This window comes from Acanthochromis polyacanthus, chromosome 18, assembly GCF_021347895.1.
Source record: "Acanthochromis polyacanthus isolate Apoly-LR-REF ecotype Palm Island chromosome 18, KAUST_Apoly_ChrSc, whole genome shotgun sequence".
Taxonomy (NCBI): domain Eukaryota; kingdom Metazoa; phylum Chordata; class Actinopteri; family Pomacentridae; genus Acanthochromis; species Acanthochromis polyacanthus.
The window spans coordinates 7,477,198-7,496,265 of record NC_067130.1 but is presented as its reverse complement, the minus strand read 5'-3'; the positions used below and the strand labels follow the sequence as shown (position 1 = coordinate 7,496,265).

General features: G+C 39.3%; 2 protein-coding genes and 1 long non-coding RNA gene across 12 annotated transcripts; 1 reads left to right on the top strand and 2 right to left on the bottom strand.

The window, feature by feature from the left end:
* Positions 1-178: 178 nt before the first annotated feature.
* On the bottom strand, positions 179-4,660 carry LOC110962085 (uncharacterized). 8 transcript variants are annotated; one of them, XM_051938361.1, is made up of 13 exons: positions 4,514-4,660; positions 4,361-4,414; positions 4,248-4,274; positions 4,062-4,112; positions 3,117-3,152; positions 2,998-3,018; positions 2,882-2,917; positions 2,748-2,786; positions 2,570-2,602; positions 2,457-2,471; positions 1,411-1,563; positions 1,276-1,308; positions 179-298 (listed from the first exon to the last, which is right to left on the bottom strand). In XM_051938361.1, the coding sequence occupies exons 1-13, from the start codon at positions 4,566-4,568 to the stop codon at positions 285-287; spliced, it is 567 nt and encodes a 188-aa protein (XP_051794321.1). In that variant the 5' UTR covers positions 4,569-4,660; the 3' UTR covers positions 179-284. The 8 variants fall into 8 exon arrangements, with proteins under 8 accessions (XP_051794321.1, XP_051794322.1, XP_022065655.2 ...); XM_051938362.1 differs by having other exon boundaries at positions 2,748-2,783; XM_022209963.2 differs by having other exon boundaries at positions 1,411-1,449; positions 4,514-4,658.
* A 2,650-nt stretch (positions 4,661-7,310) lies between these two features.
* LOC110962084 (uncharacterized) lies at positions 7,311-14,034 on the top strand. 3 transcript variants are annotated; one of them, XR_007937511.1, is made up of 5 exons: positions 7,311-7,447; positions 7,538-7,636; positions 8,788-8,928; positions 9,091-10,333; positions 13,923-14,034. It is a non-coding gene; the product is annotated as an uncharacterized LOC110962084 (long non-coding RNA). The 3 variants fall into 3 exon arrangements; XR_007937510.1 differs by having other exon boundaries at positions 8,788-10,100; positions 10,206-10,333; XR_002596408.2 differs by having other exon boundaries at positions 8,788-10,333.
* On the bottom strand, positions 10,917-18,509 carry pcyox1 (prenylcysteine oxidase 1). Its single transcript, XM_022209960.2, has 7 exons — positions 18,272-18,509; positions 17,911-18,055; positions 16,217-16,423; positions 15,927-16,101; positions 14,924-15,135; positions 14,688-14,840; positions 10,917-14,589 (listed from the first exon to the last, which is right to left on the bottom strand). The coding sequence occupies exons 2-7, from the start codon at positions 18,029-18,031 to the stop codon at positions 13,919-13,921; spliced, it is 1,539 nt and encodes a 512-aa protein (XP_022065652.1). The 5' UTR covers positions 18,032-18,055; positions 18,272-18,509; the 3' UTR covers positions 10,917-13,918.
* Positions 18,510-19,068: the final 559 nt, after the last annotated feature.

The following is a 19,068-nucleotide window of genomic DNA, read 5'->3' as shown; positions in this document are numbered from 1 at the left end:
AATTTTCTCCAAAAGGTTTTGCAAATTTTCAGATTTTTTTTTCCCTGAATTTTTGGATTTTTTTCAGGTAAGGAAACAACATTTTTTGGTGCTTGTAAATGAGGACAGGAGGCTCAAATCCCCCACACCTTAATCAAAAGAACACCGCATTATGAGACATGAAACGACAGCAGACGTGTTGTACAGATAAGTGGGATTGTTCCCTTTTTATTGACGGTAAGCTCGGTGCTGCTCAGGCACCGGGTGATGAATGAGCGCTGGGATCCACATGCTGCTCTGCTCTCTCACTCCAGTACATCTGTGATGCAGGGACAGACAAAGAGGGATTCCTTTACGCCAGCTTTACATTACAAACACAATCCAGTAGTATTCCAGAGCTCTCTAAGTGAGCGTATGAATCACTGCTCTCCTACGTTTTTATATGACTCACTGTTCCTGGTGAATGATGACTGCAGCACTGTGCCATGTTACTGCACACAATGAAGCCTCCTGTATCCCCCTCAGATTAAAATGCTCAACTCTTTCCTCTTCTTGCACCCCGTTGATTAATTAATTTCTTGCCACAGTTAACACTCGTGTCGTCCTGCCTTTATTGGTGCATCTAACAATCTTTACACCAAAGTCATTTTGATTTCTAAAAAGTCTCTTCAGCATCTTTTAGGGCAGGGACAGTGCATCCTTGGACCTAAAATAACCAGAAGCAGATGATACAGTATAAATCAAGCACAATAAGCACCTGGGGACAGATGTCTCCGAGTGCCCTGGATTCTTGTCCCAGATTTACTCACATACAAGGAGGGACTGAGTTCAAACAAACAATCCCAGTGTCTTATTTTCGAGGTCAAGCAGTAAAAACTCATGTCTGTGGCGACCTCTTCAAAACAACATGTTTTTTTTTGGGGAATGCATAAATTAAAGTGGTAAAAATATCACTCCTCCAGTTGTTACGAGCTGCCAGGTTGTAAATTTGTAATTGCGATTGAAGGATTTTACAGCTGAAGACAGTCTATAAAGGTTTTTGGCACTATTTGAATCTGGCTGAGACTGGCTCTGACTGGCCCTGTTTTTCCCTCACTGGTTGGTTGCATAACCTACAATTTAACTTTCACTGCGTTGCTCAAAACAGTTCACCACATCGTGCCTCAGCAGGTACGTCTGAGTCGGCCTCCAGAAATGTCTCAGGATAAAACTAGTAAACAGTTAGGGATACATAATGTGTTTATTTTAAGTAATTACTGATGTATGTAAGAAGATTTTATGCTCTTTTTTTTTTACCTTGTTCCTTGGTTGAATCCTGACCGACTTCATCTGCAGAGGACAGAAAAGAAAAATGTGAAATTACAGCAGATAGTTCCAGAGCTGAATTCATGAGTAAGAGGCTTTTATCAGTGTTGTTTAATTGAGTCTTACCCACACTGCTCGCTGTCTCTGTCACTGCTTCATGATGCTCTAAGAAGACAAAACATTTCACATTATGTTTTACCTCCACATCAGGGGTGTCAAACATGTGGCCCCGGGGCCAAAGCCGGCCCTCCAGAGGGTCCAATCCGGCCCGTGGGTTGACTTTGTGTAAAGATTACAGAAGACATTAACTGCGGATTGTAAATTTGTAAAACTGTAAATTTAAAATAATTTCTAGACAATGACATATTGTTTTGATCATAAATAAAATACTAGACTGCTCATTGTTCTGTTGTTTTGTGTCTCATTTTTGAAATATTTTGTCTTGTTTTTGTTGTTTTTTTAAATCATTTTTTGCTGCTTTTGTCATTTTTTGTCTTGTTTGTGTCATGTGCCCATTTTTTGTCGCTTTCTAAGTTTTTTGTTAAATTTTTTGTCTCTTTTTTGTCTCATTTTGTGTTTGTGTAATTTTTGTCATTTTGTATCTAATTTTTCTGTTTTCTGTTTAATTATTGTAACATATCGTCTTGTTTTTGTAACATTTTGTCTTTTTTTGTTCTTTGCCTTTTTCTGTCTGACTTTTGTCATTTTGATCATAATATATTGCAGATTTTAGAGGCTTTATATGTAACAAAACTAAGCAGCTGTTCCTGTTGACTCACAGAATGGGGCTTTACATGTCATTATGCTTTTTCAGAATTGATTTTGGTTCAAACAGTTATGGCTAAATTTCTCCAGTATCAGTGGAGCGTTTTTGCAAAGTTATATAAGTTGGTGTGCTCGAGCTGCAGAGAGTGGGAGTCACATTCTAAAGGAAACAATGGTACAGAGTTACATCTAAGGGATCATTTTTTGAAATAACCTTCTAAAGACCATACGTAACTTTGATAAACAGGGAGGAAGTAAATCATGGACTAGACATTGACTTTTAAGTAGTTTAAAGATAACTAAAAGCCCATAAAATGACTTAAGTTCATGAAAATATTTAATGTACAATCACAGGTTGTACTTTAGCTCTCAGTTCATGATGTTGTGTTTGTTTCATACAAACTTACCCCGCCTCTGTCTCCCTGGTTAAAAAGAATAAAGACAGAAATTAACTCTGATTGTGGGACAGAAGTGGAAATTAAAAAAACAAAACAAAAACAAAACTATGTCACCAACTGACCTTCAGTTTCCTCAGAGGACTCAGACTCTGATTCTGTGTATAAAGTGGGGGAGAAGTGCAGCTATTTAGACATAAGTAGTGCAGTATTTTACATCTCTCTGCAGGACGTGATCCTTTTCCAACCTGTCCTTTATTGCCATCTACAGGCTCCTGTCTGAACAGTAAAAGCTCCTCTTACCCACATGAGCTGCAGCGTCAGAGTTCCCACCTCCCTCTGCTGGAGGACAGATTGGACAGTTATGTAATGTTGAATCTCAGGTAGAGAACGCTTACATGTGAACCGCAGAAGTCATACGTTTGGTTTTTACACACCTGTGTTGTCGTCCTCGGCCTCAACATGCTCCTCCACTGTAGAAAACATTTGAACAGGTGATTGTGACGTTTATCACAGTGTTCAGGGACTGATCATGTGATGGATTAGGACTCACCAGAGTCATCCTGAGCAGCCTCTGGAAGACACATTGAAAGGTTGTGTTAGAAAGTGAACCCTCAGGGATCAGCCGTTATTAGTTTATGGGGAAGTCAGTGTTTTATAGTTTCTACTTACCGAGGTAGCGAGAGTCTTCATTCTGTTCCTCCGTAACTTCATAGGGAGATGGTGAGAAATAATTAATAAAAAAAAAGCTCTTCAAGCCCTCTTATTTGCAGTGATGGAAAGTAACTAAGTACATTTACTCCACAACTGTACTTAAGTACAATCTTGAGGCCTTTTTTTTCCATTTTGTGCTACTTTATACTTTAATTTTGCTTAATTTCAGAGGGAAATATTGCGTTTTCTACTCCCCAACATTTATTTAACCACTTTAGTTACACTCAAGATGTCGATTTTACACAATATACAGTACAACAAGTTTTTAAAAATACAACACATTGTTAAACCAGTGGTTTTTAAATATTTTTGGGATCAATATACAATTGTGGGACTTTTTGTATCAGTTGACAGGTATCATAGGATCATAATGAACATAAAAAATATTAGCTTTTTTTTAACTTTTAATAAAAATGTATGCAAGCTATATCCCATGGTTTTTCACAGTCCCTCAATTATATATTGACTCTTTGGTTTCTTACTAGAAAAACGTGTTATTGGGATGACTTTTCAGATGTGTACGAGTTGTGATAACATCTCTATCAAACATTATTTTATAAATAAAAGTTCAAATGATCAAATATCTCACTAAACTTCAAAGATTAGACAAAAGGTTCTAAAGGTGAAAACATTTGTGCATTTGAATTTCTTCTTTTCTCTCCTATTACAAATCTGAAACTGTTTCTGCAGCAGCTACAACAGTAACATGCTAATCATTCACTAATAATATTCTAATAAAGTCACATGTCATGTTATATCAGTCAGAGGGATCAAACCAGGACTTTTACTTTAATATGTTTCAAAGTACATGCAGGACTCTTACTTTCTAATGGACTATTTCTTACATTTTTTGCTCTATTGGTGCTTCTTCCACCACTGCTTATTTGAGCTTTTAGAACTTACTGTTCATCTGAGCTGCATTGTTCTTCTGAGCTGCTTCAAACTCCATCTGATCTGAGGAGATGAAAACAAAAGCCGTGAACATGGACGGTCACTGCAAATACTGGTGCAGAAACATTGCAAAAATAAAAAAAGTGAGACAACAGTTGCTTTTACATCTCTAAATTATCTGTTTTGCATTAAACGTACCTACTTTCTGCAGCTCAGTTAGCCCATCTGCATGAACAGAAGAGAAAAGTTTCCAGATGTGCAACCATCATCATCATTAGCGTTGATTCATATTGAAAAAAATGATTCCTCACCATGTTGAGCAATTTTTTCCTCTTTCTCTGCAGATTCCAGAGAAGCTGAGAGCGCTACAAGTCGACACAGACACATCAGTCGGGCTTCAAATTGGTACAGAAAAGAAATATTTTGTCTCCCAACATCCATCATTTGAACATTTTTCTTCTTACCGGTGTGAAACGCAGCCACGGCCAGGAAAACAAACAGTGGCACTAGAAATCTCATCTTGACTTCTCTTCTGCTTGTTTTATTATTTGGGAAGATTTTGGGTGTCCCTCCAAACTGTGTGCTTTGTTGTTGTGGTCACTTTTTGCCGCCTCTTATATCTTCAGTGGCATCACATGTTGTGCATGGACAGGCGGCTCTGGTACCATTGTCCCTCCCTACCTGAGAGGACAGCTGGGTGGCACATCAGCAGACAGTCGTGTCCTTATTTGGCCCGTCAATGCCGCCTATTGTTGTTCTCTTCAGTCACATGGGCCTTTATTTGGGATGTTTGATAGGGGAAAAAAAGGACTCCATGTTTCTAAGCTGAAAACAATGTCGATTTCCTTTTTGGGTGTGGAAACTGTGATTTCATCGAGCACACTTGGCTTATGAATGACGGGTCACAATGCAGCTCAGGAAGACAATTCCTCAATTATAATAAGTTTATTTACATAGCACCAGCAAGAACAATATTCACAAAGTGCATTGACATTAAAAACATGCAACACAGACAATCAAGCTACAGGAGAAAAGTCAGAGCAGTCAATTAAAAATAAATAGTAAAAATGACAACTTAAATTAATAATTAGCTAGATTAGTACGCAACTCAACCAAGGGAATTAAGCAGTCTGAAAATTAAAGAACAAGACTGAGTGCTGAAATTAAAAGTAAAAAAAACCAGACAATTAAATGAGAGGACATCACACCAAAGAACCAGGCAGCTAAAAGTAAAATAAAACAGAACATCTAAAATATACAGGACAACACAGAATAAAACATTAAAACTAATTGAAGCTAAAAGTAAACCTCACATAAAAGCAAGTCTATAAAAGTGGGTTTTAAGAAGTGATTCTCTAAATAATAGTATGATGCAACCACATAACTGGGAAACTTTGTCCTGCAGCCCTTCAGAGCCAGAAGAAAGATCCAGAACCAAGCAGCAGCCAAGAGCCACAAGTCCAGAGTGGGAGGTAGGATTGTTCATCAAGTGAATATTATTAGAATGAATATAATAAAGAGTGGAGCAGAAAATACAATTTAGCATTTAAAAAGAAAATTAAATATTAAAAGGTGGTAAAACAATTAAAAAGAAAAAACAGAAAGATTTAATTAAAAATTAAACATTGGGAAAGAAAAGGACATTTTTTTAAACAAGCCGGTTAAACATTTAAAAAAAAAAAACAATTAAAAACATTTCGAAGTCACATCAGACATTAGAAAACAATAGGCGGGAAAAGAGCAAAATTAAACATTTAAGAAGAATCAAACTAAAGACAAAACATTTGAAAAGACACCAGTTAGACTTTAGAAGATCAAATTAAACAGAAGACACGATAAAACGATCAAAAAGAGCAAAAACACATAAAGGTCTTCAAGTGTTTTCTAGTCTGAAATGAAAACATCAAGTTGTTTCTTCAAACATTTCCTCTTTCTGTGTTCTTTGACTGTGGACAGATTTGCTAAGAATTAATTTCAGAAAACTGCTTTCCAGATAAAGTCTACAAGTAGTTGAAGGCATCGATCAAACTAATGTTACCTTCTGATCTCCACAAACTTTACTGTTCAGTGAAGAGAATCAAAGTTTGTTCAGGATTTCTGAAGAACCCACAGGTGAAGGTCTGAGAAGAACTCAGATAGATGGTCTAAATGTGAAATCAAGACTCATGGTCACAAGTTTTAAGGCTTCTGTTAACCACAAAGTTCAAACTAACAGAGGAGTACTGAGAAACTTTGAAAATTTCAGCCCTTAGACTGTCTGAAGGTTCAAACTAACAGTGCACTTTACCATCAATGAATAACACGGAAGTTTAATCTCTACATAAATGAGACTGAGTCTGGATGTGCTGCTCTGTCATTAACTCCTATGTTTAGGGAAAGTTCAAACAAAAGAGGACAGTTCAGATAAGACTTGAGAATGAGCTTATTTTGAACAAACATCTCAGACTTTCTGAGCTTCAGTACCTATAGATAAATATTTTAACAACAAGTAACTCCAGAGATCCAGAAGTTGGAGAGAGTTAGCTTTAGCTGAGCCAAAGAACATGTGGGACACTAACCTAGCAAACATTTCAGACTTCTCTGTGAATTCTGAGACATAATTTCCTGTTTAATCAGAGAGCTACACATCTGAACTCAGTCTCATTAAAACAGACTCCAATTCAGTGCCATCCATCCATATTAAAGTGCAGTTACCCAAAATATTTGTTGCATGAGCTCCAACAAAACCTGTCCAGGTAGAAGACCACTTTGACAAACAGGAAGTGGAAGATTCCAAGCAGATTTATAGAAAGGGGAACCGGACTGTACTAAGTGTGGTCCAGTATAGAGGGGTGTTTTGTGGGTTTTTAACACTGATAATAACCATTAGTGAGACACTGGAAGGAGATACTCATTTGCAGTGAATGAAAGTATTTAAAATCTTGGAGTTAAACTTAGAAGAACACAAACTAACAGAAAACTTTGATACATTTTTGTTTTGTTTACAGAAGTTAAATTAATGGAGTTTTATTCTTGACATATAACCAATCAAATCACTCCATAAGACAGCAACTACAGCAAGATAAAGGATCCAAACGAAATGGATTTATTGCCAGTAAAAAAAATAACTAACTGTTGTGGAAATTGAAGGAAAAATTTACTCAAAGATTAGATAGATGTTGATCACCTTGTTTGACTGTTTCGGCGAGCGCCGTGGCCTTCCCTGGAAGCGTGCGGCTGACGGCCTGTGACGTGTTCAGCTGGCAGAATTCGGCAGTTCGCGCCCAGCGGGGTCGCCAGATCAGCCGACTCACTCACCAAAGTGATGCGAGTTCAAGACGGTTACCTCAGGAACTTCTGCTTAAAAGTTGAATTTACAAGGACGCCGGCTGGAAACGAGTCTTCAGAGTCTGTTAAAAGTGAGTAAAAATCAGCTTGTGAGTGGCGTGTTGAATTTTTTGCATTTTGGCTTGTAAAACGTCATTTCAAAGCGTTTCTGTCTCCTGAAGGCCTCAGACGCACAAACGGACCCCGTTCAACTCTGCTGTTTGCCTATGATTTTAAAACCTCCTCGGACAGAATGAGGAGCTCGAAGTGACAGAATACAGGTCAGTAAAAGTCTGAAAATTGGTTGAGAGTTTGTGAAGGTGGGTGAGTGAGGTCTGCTCAGGTGTGTTGGATTAGCGTGTTCACACCTGTAATTAAACATGCTAATCAACACACCTGAGCAGGCCTCACTCTCACCCAGTGTGCTTCGAGTTTCTTTAAATGTTTCTAATGCTTTTATTGATTTAACATATTGAGCTACAGTTTAAAATCTGAAGCACATCGGTTAGTCAAACTTTAATAATCATTTAACTGGATTCGATTTAAACGGATGCGGCGCACTTGGATTTCAGAGTTCATTTTACTACGTGTTTTCTCTTGGTGTTGATGGATTCTTGTCCATATTCTAAATGTTTCACAGAGGGGGTTGTTCATTTTTCATTTAGATGCCAATTTATAAAACATTTTATTGCTAATAAGTTTTATTTTTGGCTGTACCATTTGACATGGAATTTGAATTTGTTTAAATTTTTTTAATTTAAGAACTAAAAGGATTTGGAAATACAGTTCAGTAGCTCTAAAATGTATGACTTGCTGAAATTTTATACTTGCATGTTAAATTTTCAAAGTTCAAATGCTTTTCTTGTAACTAAACATGTTACACACATCAGGCCGGTGCAAAAGAGCAATAAAGTGCACTTTCAGAGCAGCAGAATTCAATTTGAAGTTGAGATTCAAATAAAATTTGATTTAATCAAGCTGCACAATTCAAGAATGCATGTCTAAATGTATATTGGCCTAAAGCCTGACAGTTAAAACTACATCTGTAAAATAAAGGACTAGTACACGTCTCATTCTGTAGAGGATGCAAAAGACAGGGTTAGATGGAGAGGATGCAGAAGACAGGGTTAGATGGAGGCAATTGATTTGCTGTGGTGACCCCTGAAGGGAAAAGCCGAAAGGAAAGAAGAAGACACATCTCATTCTGTGAAAGTCTTCAGTTTTTGTCAAAATGTTTTGGACTCTTGAAGTAGATTAATACTGTCAAGATGGCTCACAACTGACAAAATATCCCATGTTGAACCACCTTCTCTTTGCACTACAACTGGTACATTTAGTCTGCTTTCTACAGCATCTTGAACATTAGTTTTAGGAAGGTGCTATAGCAATAAAGGTGCATGTAACTGGACTGCTTTTGTCACTTACCAAACAGGTGCAGATGCAAAATGGCACCAGCAGGGGAAGTCATCTTCTGCATTAAACTGTCAAATTGCCAGTTGTTAAGAGTGTTGGTGAGGCTCAAAATGTTTGAAGAACGTCGCTGAAAACGCCAAGCTTTACCTCTCATGAAGAGGTCAGTGCATTGTGTTTCAGGGTTTTCACAGATTGTTGCTGCAGTGTCTGACTGAGGTCTCATCCATATGCATGTGTTTTTAACTGTATTTTTCCACGTATTCAAAAAGTCTAAATCTCTAACCTGTTTGCACCAATTCACCATGGCTTCTTTCTTTTTCAGGTAGAATCTACGAACTGTGAGGACTATTTATATTTTTGGCCACTGTGCCTTCTATCCTTTATTTCTTTTCATCTTTCCATTTCTCTTAAGGTTAGGATGTGATCAGTGTGTAACTTTTTGTTTCTAGGTTGTTCATCTTCCCGTAGTTTAGCTTAATGCGAACACTTGCGTCGTTGATGATCGCTCTACAGTAAGTCCCGTGTTTACTTCCTTATTTTAATGGGTTGTCTCTCCTCGGCCGCCGTGCCGACCTGTTCTGTCTTTCCAACATGGCCGCCGTGCTGCTTCTTCAGGCTGTCTCTGTCCATTCCACGCCATGCGTCGTCCAGCATGGCCGCCGATGCGTAGTTTGAAGCCATGCTGGAGAAGAAATTTTATTTTGATCTACACAAAGTAAGTGGTATCTGTCTTTAAATGTTGGTTCTGGTGTTGGCTTTTATCTTGAGCTCTCATTGTCTTTTCAACACGGCCGGCTGCCAACCAGAGGTGTGAAGAGTAGACCATCGCATTTGTTTAGTATTAGTAGTATCGAGTTGTACAAATCCCCTCGTGTCTGCTGTAGTGAACTGTCATCTCCTGTCCCTGTTTATATCTGCACCTGTCTGTCCAGCATCACCACACCATCTCTCTGGTGGCCACACCCCTCTCTGGCTGCTGCACCATTCTACCCTCACAGTAATTTACCTGATCTGGCCATGATTCAATCAGACCATAGTTTTTCATCTCTATTGAATTGATGAACAAATGCTGGTGCCCAAACAAAACTATAGACGATAACAAAGCACTGTTTTATAGATATGTTGTCTTAAAGACATGTCAATACACTAGATGAATCAATTTGACAAAAATCAAACAAGTTAAAATATCAAAATTTATCCCCGTCCTACAAAATACAATCTGAATGTAATATACCATGGATGAGGCTACAGTGTCTGACCACCTTGATGTCTGATTGATGGTGATCACCTGGTCAACTTGGGAGCAGCAGCGCTTTTCCACATCAACAGATGGTAAGTATAATTTCTCATACTAAATCTTTTTTGTACTCTTGAAAGTAATCTTTTTGTCAGTATTTATTTTCCTCCTGGGGGGGGGGGGTTTGGCGGTGTCCCCAGTGCGGGCGGGTACAAAGCCTGATGGCGGAGGGAGGACGGAGCTTCTGCCGGCTGAACACGTCACAGGCCGTCAGCCTCACGCTTCTGCGGAAGGCCACGGCACTCGCCGAAACCGTCAAGCAATCTTGGTTTGTCTGAACAAAAGAACTTAAAACTCGTGTGCTAACAAGAAGACATAATGAATGTTTTTGAGACATGTCTGTAATAATATTGTTCCTGGTTTATGGTGGTGCAGCCTGTGTTGCTTTCAGCTCATTTACCGTATTCTCAAGGTATTACTCCAAATTGGTGTATAAAACATGTCAACCAGCGTCCTCTGAAGCCAAAAACGTTTCCATTCAGAACCTTCACAGTGATCATTCAAATGGGGATTTAATGGCATGCACTTTGTGACAGTCTTTCCCTGGAGAAAGCTGTAGGTTTTCAGGTATTTGCACACACAAAATGGGTTGGAAGTGGTTGTTTTAGTAATGACAAAAGGAAATGGTTTGAGAAGGAAGCTCAGATCTGCACATCTGATCAACGGCAGCATGAAGTGGGTTTCAGGGTTTGCCACAGGGGTGGACCCAAATCAGTGACACCAAATTTGACTTTACACACAAGTTTGCTGTACAGTACTTGTTGAATAATTATCCAACTGTATTTCAATTTAGTCTTTGCTTTTTAGCTGAAGGCTTTGGATCAAAATATAAAATAAGAAAACAAGGCAAACAGAGTTTCATCACTTTATTGTGATTGTAAACACAGTAGAATCTGCAAGGTTTCAGTTTTGTTTGAAATCAAATTCATTCTGAAATTAACATGTAAGACTGAAACTTTAGAATAGGTAAAGTGCACAATTAATATTCTTGCTACTTCTCTCAAAGATCTAGAAAACACACACTCTAAAGGTGCTTAAGAAACAATTAGCAAACTACAGTTGCTTTTTATCCCAAAATAGGTAAAGAACCTAAAAGTGGTCTTGGTAGTGTAGAGTTTCTGATTATTCACAGGAACAGAATACTTTCAATTCTCCTCTCTATGTTGCAACTAAATCTAGAAAAGCATCATACTGATTGCAGTTTGGTCCTGCGGTGGCAATTTTCTAATTCAAAAATAATAAAGGAAGAATTTCTAAAATGATACTTCTAATTTAATAAACACATTAGCCAATTAGACATCTTTAAGGCACAATCGTTACTCAAAAAAGCTTCATTTAGTCATCTGTTACCTCTTCTGTAGTGTGATTAAAGTCAACATATTAGTTAAGTAGTAAGAAAAACACTTTTCATTATTGACATCAGCATCGTCGATCCATTCATCCGTTATTTTACCCGCTTTATCCTGTCAGAGACTAACACAGCTGACTTTGGGTAAACTCTGGACAGGTTAGTCCATCACAGGGAGAACACAAAGACCCAGATGACCACGAACACACACTTTCACACCGACAGCTAATTAAAAATCATCAACTAACCAACCCTGCATGTCTTTAGACTGTGGGAGGAAGCCAGAGAAAACCCACCAAGTCACAGGGAGAACATGCAAACTCCACTCCACTCACATCAAGAAACTTCTTACAGTGCTAACATCATTCAGTTTCCAAAAACAAAAAGCCTTGGGGACAGAAACTTTCTCGCTGACAGCTGCCTGAACTCATTAACAACATGAACAGTAGTGTGATGAGGAGGTAGAGAGACCAGGAAGTCATTGGAGGACACATAACCAGTCAGCAAAGACACATCATTAGACCAGTAAATGCAACACAGGAATGCGCCTGAAGGGAAATGACAAAATGATTTCCTATAAAGGTGGAGTGATTCTGCAGAAAGGTTGTTCACATTTAACATGTTTGCATGTTTAGAATGTCTTCCTCATTAATTGCCCCCACTTGTTCCCGATGCCCCCTACTCTCCATTTATGTGCCCAGAACAAGCTGGAATAATGTTTTATGGATCAGTCCTGTGACGTGTTCCCTCGGGACTGTTAGCTGAAGACGTCCCAGAATATCATGCAGGTTGCATCTGTCAGCTACAGTCACCTTAAATCAACCTGTAGAACCTACAGATCACCTCGGATTATCCTACAGGTCACCTTTGACCTCTCTTCCTATTTGCTTCTCCCAAACTGAGGCTGGGAGCTCATTCAAGCCCTCTCTGTCCCTAATAAGACCCTGAGAAAGGCAGAAGAAGATACATGAGAGAGAGACAGCTGCTGTAGGAGAAACATGACTTGGTTAAGATTAGATATTGTTTAGTCTGCTGTCATAGAGTAGAAAAGTTGACTACATTTTGGGCCGTAGTCTAAATATGGCCTTCCTCCCAACTCAATATAGACTCAAGGTTGCTCGTCGTATCACTTCTCCTGATATCAGTAAACCTTATTCTCAACATAAACCATCTGAGTCTCCACAGTGTCTCTAAATCTGCCTCCTCATTCATCCCTCAACATCGCAGAATTCCTCAACAAGTCCAAGCCACTTTGTTTGCTTCCAGAGCCAAGTATGCATTTCTTTTCAGTGTGCATGATGAATTTGACAAAAAAGTGTATTGTATTAGAGTCGCTGGCTTTACCTTAAACAGTTTTCTGTACCGTGTTCATAACAGGAGCAACATACAGTAAAAAACATAAACTGACATTTGCTCAAGACACTCATGTGCAGCGAGGTTCACAGTGATTATACAGTTCTAAGTTGTGCTGCTGTTGCTGGTGATGCTTTAGGATTTAACACAAACGTCAACAAGTCGTTGCACTTGGTTTTACCAACGGAAAAATGAACACTGTACTCTCAGAGGCAACTACAGAGGTCTGGGAAAGCAGAAACTTCACAAAAATACTAGTTTGAAGAGATAGCAAGTAAAACTACTGTCCACTACCATCAGTTCACACAACTTTGTGATTCTAGTTTAAGTAGCTTTGTTTTCTGAATGTGTTTCTGTGTAATCAGGAGAATTTCAGGGGCTCTCATTTTTGGTTTTATCTCCAAATAAAGTGGCTTAGATAGACTGGTTAAACTGCTGAGCTTGTTTAAAACTCTTTGACTGCTCGTGTCTGTTGTGCTCTCAGAAGTTGTAGTGCAACTAGAGATGATATTCATTATTGAATAATTTGCATAAATATGTAGATAAAATCAGGGTCCTTCCTGCTCAGAGTAATATTGAGAGTTTTAACCAGTGCCAAAGGAAAATGAACAGGACCAAAATGATAAGATATGAGGAAAAAATCTCACATTTTTTTAAACAAATTTTGTTACAATACACGCTTTTGTTTATCAAATTGTCTGAAATATGAGAAAATGCACAGATTTCTGTCAAAACAGCTGAAACAGAGTCATTGAATCTGAATGAAGACAACATGAACCTAAGCCTAACCCTGGAAAAACACAAACATATGCAAAACGTGATGTGATCAAATTTGTTCTGTCCAAACTCAAAGTGATTGAATTTACTATAAAATAAGGCAGCGAACAATTAGAAATCCTAACATTTCAGAGGCTGAAACTACTAAATATCTGACATCTTCGCATCACAGTTGACTCTAACAGTTATTAACAGCTGTAGATAAATTCTATTTTGATCAACTAATCAGCTAAAGTTGCAGCTCTACTGTCACCGTGTTCCCAGATCTCAGTAATTACTCTGAACAGCTCAATGTTACCTGACAGATAGAAATGATGCGCTTGATTGATGGGAAATTATTGCTTTTTGGTTCTAATTTCAAGTAGTTCTCCCTCCTCAGAGTTCTCCTCGTAGTCGGGTGTGCAGGTCCTCCTGGTCGATCTTGGTGGTCTGTTGGTGCCAGCGGTGATGTGCCAGCAAAACTACGTTCCTGGCGGAGATGGCGCTCATCTCCATGGCGCTGGCTGCCCACTCCACAGCACTGAGGTAGTAGAGCCGGTTGTGCAGGATGAACGGAGGGGTCTTGCGCTGCGGCGGACGGTAAGCCGGGTACGCCAGCCACGACGTCTCAGACACCGAATCATAGGAGAGGAATATGTTCTGCAGCTGCTGCTTGGAAAGAGGCTGCGGAGAGAAAACCTTCCACACCTTAGCTTCGCTGGTGGGGGGTCGCTTGTAGTCCGGGGGGATGTGCACCGGGTCCAGAGAGCTCAGGCTGTTGATGACAGAGCCCTTCGAGTCCGTGGTGAGGACGTCGGACACAGTGAATTCTGAGGGCGACTCGGTTGTGCCCAGGTAGGACACGTTCAGGAGGCCGTGGACCAGAGTGGACACCGTCTGGTGGTAGCGGCCCGGGAAGTGAGTGGGGATCGAAGGGGAGAAGCCTGTGAAGGTGATGTCTGATTTCCCCTGGTGTAGTGGTGTTGCTATGATCACAATGTCGTATAAACCGTGTGCTGCGCCTGAATCTCCAACATAGTTGAGCTCATAGAAGCTCATCGGGTTCCCTGATAATGGAAGATGGAGCGAAATTGGAATGAAATCTGTGAAACTTCCTAAGAGAAAATGGTAATATCTGTGCCACATCATGGCGTGTAAATGTTACCTGTCTTGGATGGCCGAACCTTGATCGAAATGGAAGTCACCCTGGCGTGGATGAGCTCACTCTTGCTGTGGTAAAGCAGACCTGAGCACACTCTCTTATTGCCTCCATCTACTGCCCACAGGCCTGGATCTGCCCCTGCTAGTGACACAGCACCTGGACAACAAAACATGCATGTTAACTCGATTTTACAGTTGCAAAATGTATCTAAAAGGTTTGTCTTACATTGCAAAACCTACCAACAAAGCCATTGATGCGAACACTTTGTCCATAGTTGACACGAGTGATGGGTGCAACAATGTCGTTGATGAAGACCTGTGAAAATCCTTCACCCATCATGGTTTCCTCCAGCGTCTGATTCATCAGGGTAAGAAAATTATCGCCTCCCATGGCATGTAAGAGCCTTTCCACGGTGGAGAATGAGTAGCCGTACTGTTGATACTGATAGATTCTGTGAATAACAGGATTCACATCATTATTAAAGCACAAAACAGAAGAATTAACTAGAATTAAAACAACAAGCAGCGTTGATAGAGTCCTCGCATCCTTGCTGGTCAGCAAATCCAAGCATGTTCACCAGGTGGCACTGCGATTAAGAGTATTTCAGCCTGTGGATGTCATCAGGACTGGACTCTGATCACACGTGTAAAGTTTGAGGCAGATTGGAGCTTGTACAGGAGAGTTACACAGCATTTCCTGTTTCATGACAAAATGTTGACATTCCGCCAGCTGCCATTTCCAGGCTTTTTTTTTTTTGAGTATTTTGCCAACTTTTGATCACCCATGCCTGGTATACATCCTGGTCTAATTTCAGCTCTGCCTGGGTTACCCTGTTTGAGTATTTAGCTTTTGAAAATGTGCAAATATGTGTCCACAATAGTCCAAAATATGATACATAATTCAAAATGGTCAACTTCCTGCTGGGTTTTGGGCATGGTTGCCACAGACTTTCGTGCGTCTTGACATGTTACAGATGTGCACCAAATTTCATACCTCAAGGTCACACATATTAGTTCTTGATTGAAATTTTCCTGGTGGCGCTATTGAGCCATTTTGGGTCACACCTATGCAAATCCCCCGAAATATCACATTTTTAGGCCTTCAAATTTAAGATTGTTTTGTAAAAAATAATGAAAAAACCCATGGGTTTCAATAGGGTCTTCAAACCATTCAGTGCTCGGAACCAAACTGTGTTTTGAAGATGCAGTTTAGGAGCCATGACAACTGATTTTCTGTCCTCACCTCATGAATTTGTCCAGCACACTCTCCACCCACATATGCATTCGAAGAAAGCTGAACCCGTATCTCCAGAGCATGCGCAGGAAATTAACTATGAACCAATTGCTCTCTTCGAATACAAGCTCTTTTCCATCAAAGATCGCCATTTTAGAGGGGACATCTTTCCTTGGAGGAATACCTGAAAAAAAAAAACCCACAAGAAACATGCAAGGTTCAGTTTTCAAATATCCCAGCTTACATACATGTATTTGAACATATCGTATCTTTAATCCAAGTGGTTTAGGATGCGTCACCGAGTTTCTCAATGAAGTGCTTCATGTGTAGGTTCAGAGGATGGATCACTGAGCCTCCCGTCTCGTACTCATAATCTCCCATCTTCACTGTCGCAAGTCTCCCACCAACATCTCCGGGTTCAAACACGTCGATCTTGACCGCATTTCCAAACTCTTGCCTCAAATAAAACGCTGCCGCTGTGCCACCGATGCCTGCTCCAACCACGGCTTCACAGGAGCAGTGACAGAAAACAGAAAACAACACGAGTTCACTACAAAACGCCTGACTGGATTAGAATAGGAAATGAGGGGCAGAATAGTTTTATTATCAGTGTTGTGGAATTTTATCATGGAGAGAGTGGCTCAAGCATACAACGGGTAATAGCCCATTAAAGTTTGAAAGTTCTTGTACATAATGTGCTAAATATGAGACATTTTTTCCACATTTTGTTTTGAAATGCTGGCTCAATAAACAACTCTAGTATGCAAACAGAATGTTTACATACATTTTCATAGACTCATTTCTGTTTCATTTGACTGGAAGTTTACTTCCACCCGTTTTGCACAAAAATCTGCATCCCATAAGGCAAGATTATCCTCGAATCATTACAGAGAAGAGTTTAACTTATTGATCAAACCAAGAAACATATCATACTACATTTGTGACACTAATTTACTAATGAATTTAACAAGTTTCCTTCAGGGAGAAGGTAATTAATATTAGTTTATGGGGTGTTTTATTACAAATGACAGCTCACTGTTGAACTCAGTGTGCAGCTATAACTAACAAATACTGTCAGCCAATGTTTTTGATATATGGTTGTTTTATTTATTTATTTAAATGTTGGGGTCATTGTTTATTACCCTTCCAGCAAAATATTTCACAAACTAGTTTGAAAGTTATTGCAAAGACTCCAGTTGACTCTGCACCATTGTCTGCTCTACTACATGTGCTGCAGACAGTGCTGAAAGGATTGTAAACAATGTTTTCAAACATTTTCATATCATAAAATTTATGTATACACCAATAACAACATATCTGTGGGCTGTTTTAATTCATTCAAGTTGTGTGTCACACTTCTATTACACTAACAAAATTTGAAGTTATCTGGTTATAAAACCCTAAAATAACAACTACGCTTAGAATTTAAAAGTTTAGCTGCTAGATACATGATGCCTCTTACTTTAGTGATGCAATGCAGGCTTCAGGTTTATATATCACCAATTTATTACTCAGACCTCTGTACGTCGGCTCCTTGTATGTTTTAGGATATATTTAAAGATTGTACTGATTTACGGCCCTTCATGACCTCTGTCTTGGCTGTATTTCTTATCTTTTAGCACCACACATGTGCTGGCATGCACTTTGAGATCCTCAAGCTCTTTAGTCTATTTTAGGGGCCAACTAAAAACTAATGGGGACAAAGCGTTGGGGACAGTCGGGGCCTCGAGGCTCTGGAACGAGGAAATCAGGTCGGCTCAGTCCCTCCTTAAAACACACTTTGTTATTTGAATTTTAACTTCCTTTTAACTCTCTTTTGAAGCCTTTCATTGATATTTTTTACTTTTGCAGCTACTGTGTCGCTTTTTATCCATCTCGTGAAGGATTCTGTAACTTGGATTATCTCAATAAAGCAACATTTTACATCCTGTTGATGCATCACACTGAGCAGACAGAGTGAAATGAAGGCAGACTCATAGCTGGGACTTCTTACCTATTTTCTTGGGCTGCTCTTTGAGCTCTGGAGCCGAGGCGAGGCTTCTCCTCCCAGACTGCCAGAGCCCCAGAACCAGCAGGGTTCTCAGTGACAGGGTTTGTAGATTCATTCTAGGCATCTACAGCTGCCCACCAACAAACATCTGCACAGGAGGAACAAACAACATCAAGTGTTTCTATCAGTCCTGGTCAAAGGTTGCACTCAGGTTTCCAAAGAGCAACAAAGTAAACGGCAACACAGTAGAACAACTTGTTATATCTTCACATAGCTGAAGCCAGCAGTAGTATATCTGTCTAACTCTGTGTTATAAAATGTAAAGTGACAGTATTTAGAGGTCCAGAGTGTGTGTTGGACTCACTGTTTCAGAAGTGACTCCAGTTGAGCTGCTGTGGATCCAGAAGTACAATTTAAAGCGTTGATTTTAAATCTTCTCAAAACTAAACCCTTAAAACTTCGGCACAAACCTAAAAAAGGCTCCTGTCAAACAAAGAGGCGGAAACAACCAACTAAACTCGGTTAACAGTTTAATCACGGAGCAGCGCTGTGACCGTTGGTAACGACTGAGACACACACTTCCGACCACGCTTACCTCCGGAGTTTCACAATAAAAGCCTCACCTCACAGTAAAAGTCCTCAGAAGTTGAGGTGCAACTGATGCTACGAAAAATATGTATGTATACATGCTCGTTTAGTAATAAATATAACAATCTATTAATTGTTTTTAAACCTGCCTTTATTAGGTTTTATCTTGTCCATATAGGTAAGGAACAACAATTACAGCCCACATTGCTGTCGTTCTAAATTTTACTTTAAAAAAAAAAAAAAGATATCCCAATATGTTTGTAGCATTGCTCTGTATAGCTTATTTGATCTAATCAGGCAATTTAGGAAAACAAATGAAACGATCAAAAAGAACATCTCTGAGGCACCCCATAGTTAAAGACTTCCTCCAGGCATTGAGGTGAAACACTTAAAAATAAATAGGTCAATATATAGTTGAGAGACTTTTGAAATCTGTGACATATATCTTGCATACATTTTTATTAAAAGTTTAAAAAAGAGGCTTTTTTAATGTCCATTATGATCATGTCTTTACAAATTCTGCAGTTATTCATTATGGAAACAATCACTTATTAATAAAAAAAATGACTGGAT

Bases quoted from the DNA above. Each gene is read 5' to 3' on its own strand.
- pcyox1 (XM_022209960.2), bottom strand. From the start codon at position 18,031: ATGCCTAGAATGAATCTACAAACCCTGTCACTGAGAACCCTGCTGGTT. The intron at 16,102-16,216 runs GTGACGCATCCT...TTTTTTTTTCAG, and splicing joins GCACTTCATTGAGAAACTCG to GTATTCCTCCAAGGAAAGAT. The intron at 14,841-14,923 runs GTAGGTTTTGCA...TTTGTTGTCCAG, and splicing joins TCGCATCAATGGCTTTGTTG to GTGCTGTGTCACTAGCAGGG.
- LOC110962085 (XM_051938361.1), bottom strand. From the start codon at position 4,568: ATGAGATTTCTAGTGCCACTGTTTGTTTTCCTGGCCGTGGCTGCGTTT. The intron at 4,113-4,247 runs GTACGTTTAATG...TCATCTCCTCAG, and splicing joins AACTGAGCTGCAGAAAGTAG to ATCAGATGGAGTTTGAAGCA. The intron at 2,787-2,881 runs GTGTGTAAAAAC...TCTGTCCTCCAG, and splicing joins GGCCGAGGACGACAACACAG to CAGAGGGAGGTGGGAACTCT.